This window comes from Cebidichthys violaceus, unplaced genomic scaffold (genome assembly GCF_023349555.1).
Source record: "Cebidichthys violaceus isolate CVI_PGR_0920_01 unplaced genomic scaffold, fCebVio1.0.p SCAF_3, whole genome shotgun sequence".
NCBI lineage: Eukaryota > Metazoa > Chordata > Actinopteri > Perciformes > Stichaeidae > Cebidichthys > Cebidichthys violaceus.
The window spans coordinates 247,065-262,679 of record NW_027176483.1 but is presented as its reverse complement, the minus strand read 5'-3'; the positions used below and the strand labels follow the sequence as shown (position 1 = coordinate 262,679).

The 15,615-nt window shown below is 43.1% G+C and overlaps 2 protein-coding genes across 4 annotated transcripts in view; both read right to left on the bottom strand.

The window, feature by feature from the left end:
* rbl2 (retinoblastoma-like 2 (p130)) overlaps positions 1 to 3,740 on the bottom strand; it is a 12,733-nt gene extending 8,993 nt beyond the window's left edge. For 2 of the 3 annotated variants that reach the window (XM_068722536.1, XM_068722537.1), the window contains exons 1-5: positions 3,425 to 3,740; positions 2,010 to 2,140; positions 1,042 to 1,242; positions 875 to 939; positions 1 to 83 (exon numbers count right to left, since the gene is read on the bottom strand). The exon at positions 1 to 83 is cut by the window's left edge and continues 46 nt beyond it. In XM_068722536.1, coding sequence (XP_068578637.1) covers positions 1 to 83; positions 875 to 939; positions 1,042 to 1,242; positions 2,010 to 2,140; positions 3,425 to 3,562 — 618 coding nt within the window. In that variant the 5' untranslated portion in view covers positions 3,563 to 3,740. Of the gene's footprint in view, positions 84 to 874; positions 940 to 1,041; positions 1,243 to 2,009; positions 2,141 to 3,308; positions 3,395 to 3,424 lie in introns of those variants that run through there. The other variant, XM_068722538.1, reaches the window with a different exon arrangement.
* Positions 3,741 to 4,382: 642 nt separating this feature from the next.
* LOC137880949 (glucose-6-phosphate isomerase-like) lies at positions 4,383 to 14,633 on the bottom strand. Its single transcript, XM_068722552.1, has 18 exons — positions 14,409 to 14,633; positions 13,247 to 13,337; positions 12,525 to 12,593; positions 11,824 to 11,943; positions 10,383 to 10,466; positions 10,158 to 10,304; positions 7,963 to 8,034; positions 7,734 to 7,778; positions 7,392 to 7,445; positions 6,972 to 7,032; positions 6,799 to 6,842; positions 6,540 to 6,692; positions 6,247 to 6,376; positions 6,050 to 6,126; positions 5,532 to 5,660; positions 5,225 to 5,300; positions 4,836 to 4,902; positions 4,383 to 4,755 (listed from the first exon to the last, which is right to left on the bottom strand). The coding sequence occupies exons 1-18, from the start codon at positions 14,525 to 14,527 to the stop codon at positions 4,632 to 4,634; spliced, it is 1,662 nt and encodes a 553-aa protein (XP_068578653.1). The 5' UTR covers positions 14,528 to 14,633; the 3' UTR covers positions 4,383 to 4,631.
* Between the last annotated feature and the right edge of the window lie 982 nt (positions 14,634 to 15,615).

Sequence of the window (15,615 nt, the reverse complement as noted above, 5' to 3'; positions counted from 1 at the left end):
AGCGTTGGTGAAGACCAGGTCCAGAGCACACAGCAGCAGGTGGTACGAGTTCACCAGGTCATCGCTGATCATCGGGAAGTTCCCTGAAAGGACAGAAAACACCAGCGGATCAGGACACTCTTCACCCTCCCTTGAGCAAGGCACAGAGCTCCTCTCATGTGTTAACATCAAAGATAAGAAGCCTCTTTGTGCTGCTCTGAAACTTCTTACGAGGCTGGACGTGTGCTACCGTACAGATGTTAAACACACGGGGCTGCTGGTCTCAGGATTATGAATAAAAACATCCAAAACCCTGAGAGCACAAACAAACCTCTGGAAACATTGAATACCTCAGGTTCACAGGAGGACATCTTTAAAGGTGAATCTGAGTTTTATTAGTATGTCTAAGCTGTGGTGCATCACTAGATAATCTGTCTCCAGAAATGTGTCCAGATGTTTAAACACCAACATCAGAGAACCAGCTGAGAACAAGGTCTCTGGATCTTGTCCCGTACAAAGAGGACGTCTCTGGACCGTGTCCACTTGTCAATCTGGGGGTCTGGTGTCCAGATCAAATCAGAGACGAATCAGAGACGATCTCTGTTGGTCAGATGTGATCATTCAGGACCAGGTCCTTTATGTCTCATGTGTGAACAGGAACAACGATCAATATTCAGGTAAATCTGATCCACCAGCTTCCTCCTAAAGACCTCCAAACATCATCTTCTTCTGGTGAGTTTTATGGCGGCTGCCATCTTTAAGTGTTACATTAGCACCACCTGCTGGCTGTCCTTGTCACTTCTATCCATCGACATGTTCTGTGTGACCAGTGAAACCACTAGCTGGAAGGGTTCCCAGTAGTTTAGTGGTGCAGCAGACCAGAGGAGCTGGTTACCTTTAGCGTGGACAAACAGAACCCAGCAGAAGTTGAAGACCTCGGTCACAGAGCAGGGATGACGTCTGGAGAGAGCAGACCAGAGGAGACATCGTCAGCTTTAATTAAACAACATCGTGAAACAAAGAAGCACCAGAACCGGCAGTTCAGGAGAGGTCAAACCTCACCTCTGTTTGCGGCTGCGGTGAACTCGGGTCGGCTCCTCGGACGGCGCCTTGAAGATGGCTTTGAAGATCGGGACGTACTTCTTAAAGATCACCGCCGACACGGTGAAGTTCCTCTCCAGCTTGTTGGTGCTCTGACGGAAGTCCTGAGGAAGGTCAGCCATGTCCTGCCACTTCTTCATCTTATTAAAGAACTCTATCAGACTGTGAGGACACACAACTCTGACTTATTAAAGAACTCTACGTCCTGTTACTTCACCTTATTAAAGAACTCTACGTCCTGTTACTTCACCTTATTAAAGAACTCTACGTCCTGTTACTTCACCTTATTAAAGAACTCTACGTCCTGTTACTTCATCTTATTAAAGAACTCTACGTCCTGTTACTTCACCTTATTAAAGAACTCTACGTCCTGTTACTTCACCTTATTAAAGAACTCTATGTCCTGTTACTTCACCTTGTTAAAGAACTCTACGTCCTGTTACTTCATCTTATTAAAGAACTCTATGTCCTGTTACTTCATCTTATTAAAGAACTCTATGTTCTCTTACTTCACCTTATTAAAGAAATCTACATCCTGTTACTTCACCTTATTAAAGAACTCTATGTCCTGTTACTTCACCTTATTAAAGAAATCTACATCCTGTTACTTCATCATTCTATTTTATATTAAATACATACATATTATTAAATATTGTACTGTAAATAGTGTACAGATTCAGATAATTAATCTACTAATAAATGATGATGTATTATTAAAGATTAAACTACTAGCAGTTTATAAAGTGATCATTAATAAAACATATACTACTCTGCATCATGAGTACTTTTACTTTTGGTACTACATGTATTTGTACACTGTGGTATTAGTACTTTTACTGAAGAAGAAGATCAGAGTACTTCCTCCACCACTGGGTAATAAACAGTCAGATAGACCTTTAGGTGAGAGCACAGGTGCATTGTGGGCCTACCTCATCTCTGAGCAGCGTAGGATTCTGGTCAGAGAGACGTAGTTTCCTTCAGTGGTTCCTTTACCCACCGTGGGGACTGAAGACCTGCAGGCTACGTACAGAGAGCAGGACAACCAGTGGAGGACGCTGCCCTGGAGACACGATGGGGGGGACAGACAGACTACTATCAAACACTTCATTCATACTCATAATAATACCACCTTTTCCTCGAGTACTCCATAGTTTTGTCTATAAATGTCATAAAACAGTGAGAAAGCTGCTGTGACATCACAGTTATCGTTCTGTCTGACTCACCGTCCAGAAGTACAAACATGTCATCATCACATGTGACAAAGAAAAGACTCAAATCCTCACGTTTTAGAGACAGATGTTTGACTGAGACAGACAGATGGACGGACGGACGGACAGACGGACGGACAGACGGACAGACAGACAGACGGACAGATGGACAGACGGAGAGACGGACAGACAGACAGGTCTGTTAGCATGGTTCGCAGCGGTATATGAAGTTAGCTAGTAGTGATGTCCTGGTCAATAAAGAAGCATAAAGCCACGATGACGTAATGTCTCCTAATGTCTCCTTATGCCTCCTATAATGTCTCCTAATGCCTCCTAAAATGTCTCCTAATGTATCCTAATGTCTCCTGTAATGTATCCTAATGTCTCCTATAATGTCTCCTGTAATGTATCCTAATGTCTCCTAATGCCTCCTATAATGTCTCCTAATGTATCCTAATGTCTCCTGTAATGTATCCTAATGTCTCCTAATGTATCCTAATGCCTCCGATGTCTCCTAATGCCTCCTATAATATCTCCTAATGTACCCTAATGTCTCCTAATGTCATCTAATGTATCCTAATGTCTCCTATAATGTCTCCTAATGTATCCTAATGCCTCCTATAATGTCTCCTAATGTCTCCTAAAATGTCTCCAAATGTATCCTAATGTCTCCTATAATGTCTCCTGTAATGTATCCTAATGCCTCCTATAATGTCTCCTAATGTCTCCTAATGTATCCTAACGTCTCCTAATATATCCTATAATGTCTCCTAATGTATCCTATAATGTCTCCTAATGTATCCTATAATGTCTCATAATGTATCCTAATGTCTCCTAATGTCTCGTAATGTATCCTATAATGTCTCCTAATGTATCCTAATGTCTCATAATGTCTCATGTCTCATAATGTATCCTAATGTCTCCTATGTCTCCTAATGTATCCTATAATGTCTCCTAGCATTTCCTATAATATCTCCTAACGTCTCCTAATGTATCCTATAATGTCTTCTAGGGTCTCACCTCTAGGGTATAGTTCCTGCTCATGTCCTCGTAGCTCCTCCACGCCTCTCTACTCGCCTCCTAATGTCTCCTATAATGTCTCCTAACGTCTCCTATAATGCCCCCTAATGTCTCACCTCTAGGGTATAGTTCCTGCTCATGTCCTCATAGCTCCTCCACGCCTCTCTACTCGCCTCCTCGTCCATATTTAAAGCTCGACACAGGTCTTCAAACCCGGTTCGAGCTTTCTGCAGAAACTCGTCCTCGTCGCTCATCTTCGTTTATTTTTACAACAAATAAAACGGTTAAAATGTCGGTTGTGATCAAACCGAGCGACACTGAACACAGATAAGCGGTAAACAGAGCCGCTGTTTAACCGAATCTCTCCGTAGCCGCGTTATTACCGGTTATTACCGAGTCGTACCGAGCGGCCATTTAAAGGTCCTCTCACTGACAGCTACGGCGGCGCGTGGCCGCTAAGAACGTACGTACGGTCACGAGCCACGACTTCTGACGTCATTCTGTGCGTACGTGTACGTAGAGAATAGCGGCTCCGGCCTCAGCCCACTAAACGTGCGTAACTCCGCGTGAATGGGTGGGTCGACCTGTCAATCAAAATACTACTACTTCCGGTTGAGTTTGTCTTCAGTTTCCTCACGGTCCGCACGCAAGTTAGACCGGAAGAGCTGGGCTGGAGTCTGATTTTCAGAGTAAAGTCTGAATGAAACACACTAAAGGGAGGAGCTAATATATAAACACATAGTAAATAATGAACATAACGTCATGTTTCTGCCACTTTCTCACAACTGATGGTGAATAAATTGACAATAAACACTGAATTATTTGTAAGTTATGATTAATTATATTATCAATACATTTATTTAAATTAAGGCTTCTTAATGTTTCATAAATATAAATATATATTTATATTTCCTGTTTACAAGCTTTAAAATTATCAACACTAATAATAAAATGCATTACAGTAATACAATAAGTCTAACATTCACAATTCAGTACAATCAAAAGAAGCTCAAAGCCGCTACACTTCACCTGCACAGGTGTGTTCACCGCAACAACCACAACAAGACACAGGACTCAGTGACAAACAGGACTTTTATTTTGAGTGCTGACTATGTGAGGGGGCGGGGCTTCAGCTACAGTAACACAATGAGAGGACTACGAGGGGGGGTCACAGAGGATCAGGTGAAGTTCTTCTTCAGGAAGTTGATGAGGCCGTTAGTGGACTACGGGGGGGGGGGGTCACAGAGGATCAGGTGAAGTTCTTCTTCAGGAAGTTGATGAGGCCGTTAGTGGACTACGGGGGGGGGGGGGGGTCACAGAGGATCAGGTGAAGTTCTTCTTCAGGAAGTTGATGAGGCCGTTGGTGGACGAGTCGTGAGACGAGACCTCAGAGTCGTTCTTCAGCTCCGGCTCGATCTGCTTCGCCAGCTGTTTACCGAGCTCAACGCTGACGACACACAATGGGGTTAAGATTAGTGTGTGTGTGTGTGTGTGTGTGTGTGTGTGTGTGTGTGTGTGTGTCCTCACCCCCACTGGTCGTAGCTGTTGATTCCCCACATGACGCCCTGAACAAAGATCTTGTGTTCGTACATCGCTGGAAGAGAAATCACAGGATGATTAATATTATTAATATTCTACAGTTTAGTCCTAAATGATCACTGATAGAAACCAACATGCTGTTTAACTTCATAAAGTTAGTTTGTTTCATCAAACGGATGATATTTACTAAAGATCAGAAGTATTAATATAACAGACAGACGTACAGACAGACAGACAGACAGACGTACAGACAGACATACAGACAGACAGACAGACAGACAGACGTACAGACAGACAGACAGACAGACGTACAGACAGACGTACAGACAGACAGACAGACAGACAGACAGACAGACAGACAGACAGACAGTACTCACCAACCAGAGCTCCCAGTATGAACGGGCTCAGCTTCTTGAACACGATGGAGTTACTCGGCTTGTTCCCTTCAAAGACCTTCAAATAAAAACAGAAATGTGAGCTTCTACAACGTTTGAACGGAAACCAAACAGAGACTCTGGAGCCGGGGATCGAACCAGCAACCCTGAGTCAGAGGACGAGTCGCCACAGACACGGTTTACAGATCGCTTCTCTCGTCTTCATCACTAAACCATCATTGAAATGAGCTCACTACATGTTCAGACAGACAGACAGACAGACAGACAGACAGACAGACAGACAGGTTACTTTGTGAGGCAGCAGCTGCTGCAGAGCGTCCCCCTTCAGACCTCCAGCCTCCAGCTCTCTACGAGCCTCGTCTGAGGTCTTCCCCTTCATCAGAGCTTCTGTCTGAGCCAGGAAGTTAGCCACCAGGATCTGAGGACAGCAGGTGAACAGGTGAGCAGGTCAACAGGTGAGCAGGTCAACAGGTGAGCAGGTCAACAGGTGAGCAGGTGAGCAGGTGAACAGGTCAACAGGTGAGCAGGTGAACAGGTCAGCAGGTGAACAGGTCAGCAGGTGAACAGGTGAGCAGGTCAGCAAGTCAACAGGTGAGCAGGTGAGCAGGTCAACAGGTGAACAGGTCAGCAGTTGAGCAGGTCAGCAGGTGAACAGGTGAGCAGGTCAGCAAGTCAACAGGTGAGCAGGTGAGCAGGTCAACAGGTGAGCAGGTCAACAGGTGAACAGGTCAGCAGGTGAACAGGTGAGGACGTGGTGTCAAATAATAGGTGTTTCTGGAGCAGAGGACGGCTGAAGGTGGGCGTTACCTTGTGGTGAAGGTTGTTTCTGATTGGATGCTGAGACTGAGCAGGAATGAGGAAGTCAGCAGGAATCATACGAGTACCTGAGAGAAAACGCTGAGTCAGTGAGTTCAACGGTCCGGTCTCACTCACTCACTCACTCACTCTCACACACACACACAAGTCAATATTAAAAGACGAGACATTGTGTGAGTGTGTGTGACCTTGGTGGATCAGCTGGTAGAAGGCGTGCTGTCCATTGGTCCCTGGTTCTCCCCACACGATTGGTCCGGTGTGATAGTTGACACGAACGCCGTCTTTGGTGATGTATTTACCGTTAGACTCCATGTCTCCCTGATGAATGCACGCACGCATGCACACACACACACACACACACACACACACACACACACACACACACACACACACACACACACACACACACACACACACACACACACACACTTATAATCAATAAGTGACCGTGTCTGCTGTGGATCAGAGCCTCGGGTCTCACCTGTTGGAAGTAGGCAGCGAAGCGGTGCATGTACTGGTCGTAGGGCAGCATGACGTGAGTCTCCGCCTGGAAGAAGTTGATGTACCAAACACCGAGGACGGCCAGCAGGACGGGGACGTTCTGCTGCAGGGGGACGCTCACAAAGTGGTTGTCCTAGAGACACATTTAATGACATCATCAATGAACAAATAACATTATCACTGTTAATAAACAAACAGCTGATTAAATGTGGGACCGATAGAAACACAGATGACCTCACCATCCAGTGAGCTCCGGACAGAAGCTGCTCAAAGTTCTCAAAGCCTGAAAAACACACACACACACACACACACACACACACACACACACACACACACACACACACACACACACTCTTCTTCATGATGTCATAGATTATTAAACATCAGAGTCTCCAGTGTTGAGCAGACGTACCGATGTGCAGGGCGATGGACAGACCGATGGCCGACCACAGAGAGTAACGACCTCCCACCCACTGAGGAGGAGCAAACGTCACACATCACTCCACCAATCACAGTGCAGAGAACAGCAACCACACAGACAGGAAGTCCCTCCCACTTCACCAGGAAGAGGAGGTGAGACCCAGAGACCCGGTTCAGGTCTGTGTTTATGTTTCAGTGACAGGTCGTTAACTTTATATTAAATATCAATACTGTTTTAAATCATCTTTATGAAGGCCGTAACAGCCAATCAGAGACAGGACAGACTTTATGACATCACGACCTGTCAGCCAATCAGAGACAGGACAGACTTAATGACATCACAACCTGTCAGCCAATCAGAGACAGGACAGACTTAATGACATCACGACCTGTCAGCCAATCACAAACTTACGTCCCAGAACTCAAACATGTTCTCGGTGTCGATGCCGAAGTCTTTCACTTTGACCTGAAGACAAAACAGAGGAAATATTATTTATTTATATATAAATAACATACATACATACATACGAGTTATTACTGCTCACAGAGACGCTAATAAAATAATAATAATAATAAACTGATTTATATATTATATTGTAGTATTTATATATGTAATGATATATATACACTATTATTTATGACGTACTATTCACAAGAGATTTATATGACCCACTATTTGTTTTACTTTAGAGACATACTACACTGTGATATTATATATTATTGTTAGCATATAGTAGCATAGCATGAGACTCACTGCGTTGGTCGACAGAGCCACAAAATGTTTGGCCACAGCAGATTTCTGGAGGACGAGAAGAGAAGTGTGACGAGACGATATGTAGAGTATCTCGTTACAGGAAGTATATTTACTGACACATTTACATTTGAAAGAATCAAACTATAGATTAGTTGTGTTCCTCCTCTATCTGCTATCTCTAATTATCAAAGTGTCGTCCAAACGGCTGACAGGAAACAGATGGACTCACATCATTGGCTGTCTGGAGGAACCAGTCTCTGGCAGACTCTGCGTTGGTGATGGTCTCCTGAGTGGTGAACGTCTGGAGAAAGAACCATACAAGCAGTGTTAACGTGATGCTAACGTGATGCTAACATACATACAGTTGTGGTCAAAAGTTTACATACACTTGTAAAGAACATAATGTCATGGCTCTCTTGAGTTTCCAGTTATTTCTACAACTCTGATTTTTCTCTGATAGAGTGATTGGAACAGATACTTCTTTGTCACAAAAAACATTCATGAAGTTTGGTTCTTTCATGACTTTATTATGGGTTAACAGAAAAAGTGACAAAATCTGCTGGGTCAAAAATATACATACAGCAACATGAATTAGCAATTTTGGTGACTTAGAAAGTTGTGTCAATGAAATGAGCTTCATAGCATGGCCTCTTAACTTCTTGTGAGTGATTATGAGTGACTACAGCTGGTGACTTCTCTGAGGCCATTTAAATAGGGCTCATTGGATACAAACGCCCACAAACGCTACAATGGGAAAGTCAAAGGAGCTCAGCATGGATCTGAAAAAGCGAATCATTGACTTGAACAAGTCAGGAAAGTCACTTAGAGCCATTTCAAAGCAGCTGCAGGTCCCAAGAGCAACAGTGCAAACAATTGTTTGTAAGTATAAAGTGCATGGCACTGTTTTGTCACTGCCACGATCAGGAAGAAAACGCAAGCTATCACCTGCTACTGAGAGAAAATTGGTCAGGAGGGTGAAGAGTCAACCGAGAACCACCAAAAAGCAGATCTGCCAAGAATTAGAAGCTGCTGGAACACAGGTGTCAGTGTCCACAGTCAAGCGTGTTTTGCATCTCCATGGACTGAGAGGCTGCCGTGCAAGAAGGAAGCCCTCGCTCCAAAAGCGGCACCTTAAGGCTCGACTGAAGTTTGCTGCTGATCACGTGGACAAAGATAAGACCTTCTGGAGGAAAGTTCTGTGGTCAGACGAAACAAAAATCGAGCTGTTTGGCCACAATGCCCAGCAATATGTTTGGAGGAGAAAAGGTGAGGCCTTTAACCCCAAGAACACCATGCCTACCGTCAAGCACGGTGGTGGTAGTATTATGCTGTGGGGCTGTTTTGCTGCCAATGGAACTGGTGCTTTACAGAGAGTAAATGGGATAATGAAGAAGGAGGATTACCTTCAAATTCTTCAAGATAACCTAAAATCATCAGCCCGAAGGTTGGGTCTTGGGCGCAGTTGGGTGTTCCAACAGGACAATGACCCCAAACACACATCAAAAGTGGTAATGGAATGGCTAAATCAGGCTAGAATTAGGGTTTTAGAATGGCCTTCCCAAAGTCCTGACTTAAATCCCATTGAGAACATGTGGACAATGCTGAAGAAACAAGTCCATGTCAGAAAGCCATCAAATTTAACTGAACTGCACCAATTCTGTCAAGAGGAGTGGTCAAAGATTCAACGAGAAGCTTGCCAGAAGCTTGTGGATGGCTACCAAAAGCGCCTAATTGAAGTGAAAATGGCCAAGGGACATGTAACCAAATATTAGCACTGCTGTATGTATATTTTTGACCCAGCAGATTTGATCACTTTTTCTGTTAACCCATAATAAAGTCATGAAAGAACCAAACTTCATGAATGTTTTTTGTGACAAAGAAGTATCTGTTCCAATCACTCTATCAGAGAAAAATCAGAGTTGTAGAAATAACAGGGAAACTCAAGAGAGCCATGACATTATGTTCTTTACAAGTGTATGTAAACTTTTGACCACAACTGTACATACTAACTAATGTGACGTTAAAGTGATGCAAATGATGCTAATGTGATGCTAATGTAATGTACCGGGTCATCTGGCCTCATTCATTGTTCTTCAGTACGACTGAGTTTCAGAGAAACTTTTCTGATTTTAACCAGTTTTGTATTTTATTATATTTTAACAACATATTTTTGGAAGTATATTTAAAAAACGATGTTGAACTTCATCCATGTTGCCAGAAACCAGACTTCAGCTGCTGTTTGCTCTCCAACTACAGGTTGTTCTTCAAACATTAGAGGCTAGTGTGTGTGTGTGTGTGTGTGTGTGTGTGTGTGTGTGTGTGTGTGTGTGTGTGTGTGTGTGTGTGTGTGTGTGTGTGTGTGTGTGTGTGTGTGTGTGTGTGTGTGTGTGTGTGTGTGTGTGTGTGTGTGTGTGTGTGTGTCACCTTGGAGGCGATGATGAAGAGGGTGGTCTCTGCGTTGAGCTGAGCGAGGGTCTTGGCCATGTGAGTCCCGTCAATGTTGGAGACGAACCAAACGTTTGGTCCTCCTGCTGAATACGGCTTCAGAGCCTCGGTCACCATTAGAGGGCCCTGAACGCACCACACAGTGAGGTCAGAGGTCTAGAAGTATGTAGGAGGAGTCAGATATCTGACCTACAGGTCACTCACCAGGTCAGAGCCCCCGATGCCGATGTTCACAACATCCGTGATGCTTTTACCACTGAAGCCTTTCCACTCACCGCTACGGACTCTCTGTGGACACAACAACACCAGTGTTCACCACCTTCAGGTCTTAAAGGTACAAACATACATACGTCACATAAACTCTAGAACCCACGACACAAACAAACATACATACGTCACATAAACTCTAGAACCCACGACACAAACAAACATACGTACGTCACATAAACTCTAGAACCGACGACAAACAAACAAACATACGTCACATAAACTCTAGAACCAACGACACAAACAAACGTCACATAAACTCTAGAACCGACGACAAACAAACAAACGTACGTCACAAACTCTAGAACCAACGACAAACAAACGTACGTCACAAACTCTAGAACCAACGACACAAACAAACATACGTACGTCACATAAACTCTAGAACCAACGACACAAACAAACATACGTACGTCACAAACTCTAGAACCGACGACAAACAAACAAACAAACAAACATACGTCACATAAACTCTAGAACCAACGACACAAACAAACATATGTACGTCACATAAACTCTAGAACCAACGACACAAACAAACATACGTACGTCACATAAACTCTAGAACCAACGACAAACATACGTCACATAAACTCTAGAACCAACGACACAAACAAACATATGTACGTCACATAAACTCTAGAACCAACGACACAAACAAACATACGTACGTCACATAAACTCTAGAACCAACGACAAACATACGTCACATAAACTCTAGAACCAACGACAAACAAACGTACGTCACAAACTCTAGAACCAACAACACAAACAAACATACGTACGTCACATAAACTCTAGAACCAACGACACAAACAAACATACGTACGTCACAAAAACTCTAAAACCAACGACACAAACAAACATACGTACGTCACAAACTCTAGAACCGACGACAAACAAACAAACAAACAAACAAACATACGTCACATAAACTCTAGAACCAACGACACAAACAAACATATGTACGTCACATAAACTCTAGAACCAACGACACAAACAAACATACGTACGTCACATAAACTCTAGAACCAACGACAAACATACGTCACATAAACTCTAGAACCAACGACACAAACAAACATATGTACGTCACATAAACTCTAGAACCAACGACACAAACAAACATACGTACGTCACATAAACTCTAGAACCAACGACACAAACAAACAAACGTACGTCACAAACTCTAGAACCAACGACACAAACAAACATACGAACGTCACATAAACTCTAGAACCAACGACACAAACAAACAAACATACGTCACAAACTCTAGAACCAACGACACAAACAAACGTATGTCACATAAACTCTAGAACAGACGACACAAACAAACATACGTATACGAGACATAAACACAAATGGTGGTACGTACGTGACAGAAGGCCTTCATCTTGTCCAGCACACGGTTCACCTCCGGCATCACGTCTTTGCCGTCGACTTTGATCGGCGTGTTGGAGCGATTGCGCAGAGCGACATGGAGCACAGCACGACCCTGAAGGCAACACAGTCCGGTTCATTATTGTTGATTTCAGGCTCTGCAGGTCAGGATCCGTTTCCATCACTGATACCTACTGCTGATGACAATGACTCTGCTGATCGATGGAGAATTAGTCAATGATCATTTCTTCAGCCATGCTAGCATCTTTAGCATGTTAACATTAGCTACTTATCAGTAAACAGAGCCCAGCTGAGGCTGATGAATGTCTTTAGTTTAGCTTGTTAGCATGCTAACATTAGCTACTTATCATTTCATCACAAACAATGAGTTTTGTGGACAAGTTTCCTCACTTCAGTGATTTGAGGAAATAAATCATTGTTTTCAACATTTCATAAACAAACTCATCACAGATCAGCTGATAAACATGATTTATTCTTCATGAACCTGTTTTCACTGATCAATGAAAAACTGCAAAGTCACCGAGGACGACGTTACACAACATTACACCATGACCACAGAGTGTGTGTGTGTGTGTGTCTGTGTCTCTCTATGTGTGTGTGTGTGTGTGTGTGTGTGTGTGTGTGTGTGTGTGTGTGTGTGAGAGAGTGAGTGTGTGAGAGAGATGTGTTCAGGACCTCAGTGAAGTTGATCTTCTCTCCAGAGAACATCTTGTCTCTGGCCTCCTCCACTCCTCTGGACTTGGCCTGTGAACATTATGAACACACAGTTACACACATCTACACACTATTACAGCAGAGTGAATGAGACAACAGTTCACTTCCTCTCTGAGGAGGAACTAGTGTGTGTCCTCATTCCTTTAAGGACACAGTGATGTTGAGATAGGCGACGTTGACTCTTTCAAAATAAAGTGTTGAAATGTTTGTGTTCTCACACGTCTCAGAACAGGAAGTCAAGTTTCAGCATCAGAACAATAGAAGCTTTGTTATGTTTCAGACAAAGAGCAGATTCAATATATGTGTGTGTGTGTGTGTGTGTGTGTGTGTGTGTGTGTGTGTGTGTGTGTGTGTGTGTGTGTGTGTGTGTAACATACAGTCAGCTGAGTCAAAGGAGCTCATCTTCAACTCTTTGGTTAGTTTTGTGTTGAAGAAGAAGAATCTTCATCTTCATCCTTCAGCTCTTTAAATGTTTCTCCAGAGAAGAACCCCCCCCCCCCGTGTGTGTCTGTTCAGTGAACCAGCAGCATGTTTACAGTCACAGCTGATCAATATCTGTTACTACGATGTCTGTCTGTCTGTCTCTCTGTGTGTGTGTCTCTGTCTGTGTGTCTCTGTGTGTGTGTGTGTCTCTGTGTCTCTCTGTATGTGTGTGTGTGTGTGTGTGTGTGTGTGTGTGTCACCATGTCCAGCAGCAGGTCCATCACTTCCTGGTTGATCAGGTTCTTAGAATAGTCCAGCAGGATTTCTCCATCGTCTGTGTTCAGAGTGGTGCTGATAGAAACATTTAAACATTATATTAGTTATTAAAGATCAAACAACGATCTGAATATCATGACTTGACACTTTATGAACCCCTCTGTGATAGTAACACTTAAGAGTGTAACAGTGAACTACATGATGTATGATGATGAGTTGAAGACATCTGATCTGTAGAGCTGTTGATGAACCAGCTGCTGACAGTCATTGATCCTCTTCAATGAACATGGTGAACATGAATGAACATGAATCCGTCTCTTAACGGATCAAGCAGCGCAATGAACCTCGTTAGACGGACACAAGGAGGGAGAGACACGGGGGGACACACACCCACTCTGCCCCACACACAGCTCTGACTGAGCGGAGAGGAGGACACCGACACACCGGTTATTATTATTATTATTATTATTATTATTATTATTATTATTATTATTATTATTATATATAATAATGTATATTAATGAGCTCCACAGGTTCCTCTCACTTAGCTTTAGACAGCTAGTTCATTAGCCTCCAATAAATCATCGTTTATTACATTAAATATAACAAACGAACAGTCCTCATTACGTCACAGAGCTGCTATTAGACATGTCATACATGTTATTAAACATGTTATTAAACATGTCATACATGTCATCATGAAGATAATCAGTGACACGGAATGAGCTGTCCAGTAATGGACGCTGTGACATTAGCATGACAGCTAACACTAGCTAGGTTTCATCGTGAGGCCTGTCTGCGGGTTTTAAACGCGTTACACAGACACGTGACAGAGTCTACCGGGCACGAGACGGCAGGTGTGAACATCACAGGTGAGGAACCAGAGAGGAACCCAAAGAACGGAACCGATATGACGGTGACCTTGTGACGCAAAGAGAAACACACACACACACACACACACACACACACACACACACACACACACACACACACACACACACACACACACACACACACACACACACACACGTATTAAACGTTCGGCTCAGAGACAGCAGCTACAGGTGAGCTAATGGTACCGAGTGCTGCAGGAGTTCCAGCTCAGTCAGAACCACGCCCACCTGACACCACCATCCCGTGACCCACCTGAACGAGCTGAACCGGTCCTTGTCGGACTCGAACATGGACCTCATCACGAGGCTCCCTCCGTTAGCTTTGTACCACTGCTCCAGCTTCTGGTAGTTCGGGTCGTTGGTGAGCGCCATGGTTCTACTGGTTCTACTGGTGGAAAAAAGACCCGGTGTTTCACTGCGACCTCAGAGGTGCTGGACTGGTCTCTGGTCTACGTGCGATGATGGTGAGGAAGAGATGAAGACACTGACGGGAGGTGGTTAGATCCGTCTGAACCAATGAGGCCTGGCCCCGCCCCTTCTGGTTTAAACTCCTCCCAGTGTCACGGTATGGATGTATGGAGAGAGATTAGTGCCACTAACAGACCTGTGACTTTATGTAACGTTCCAATCAGATGTGAGTATAGAGAGAGATTAGTGCCAATAATCACATTTATTATAGAATAATTAACTTTATTATAGAATAATCACATTTATTCTAGAATAATTACATAAAATAATAACATTTATTCTAGAATAATTAACTTTATTCTAGAATAATTAACTTTATTATAGTATAACCACATGTCTTTACAGGTGAAGTAAACTGAGGACGACACAAAGTAATAAACAACAGTTTATTATTTCCTCTTAATAAAAACCCATGAAGGCATCATGCTGAGTTCAAAGACCAAAACAAAGATCAGCCTCCTGATGCTCAAACCTTTATTTATCAAAAACAATCGGTTTATAAATATAAACTGAAATCATTTAAAGGAACAGTTCAACATTTATGTTCATCTTCTTTTCCTCTCAGAGAGAAAAAGATTGATTCCTCTCTCATGTCTGTACAGCAGCTAGTTAGCTTAGCTTAGCATAAAGACTAGAAACAGGGGGATACAGCTTAGCTTAATTGAGCATAAAAACTGGAAACCAGCAGGGAAAAACTAGCTTAGCTTAGCATAAAGTATGTAAATAGATGGATACAACTAGTTTTTTTTAGCATAAAGACTGGAAACAGGAAATCAGCTAACTTATCTTAGCATAAACACTGGGATCAGGGAAACAGCTAGCTCAGCTGAGCACAGGGAAACTGCTAACTTAGCTTAGCATAAATACTGGAAACAGGGAAAATGCTAGCTTAGTTTAGCATAAAATCTGGAAACAGTGGGAAACAGCTATCTTACGTAAATTATGTCGTTATATAAACTATGTTATATACGTTATATAAACTGTTATGTATA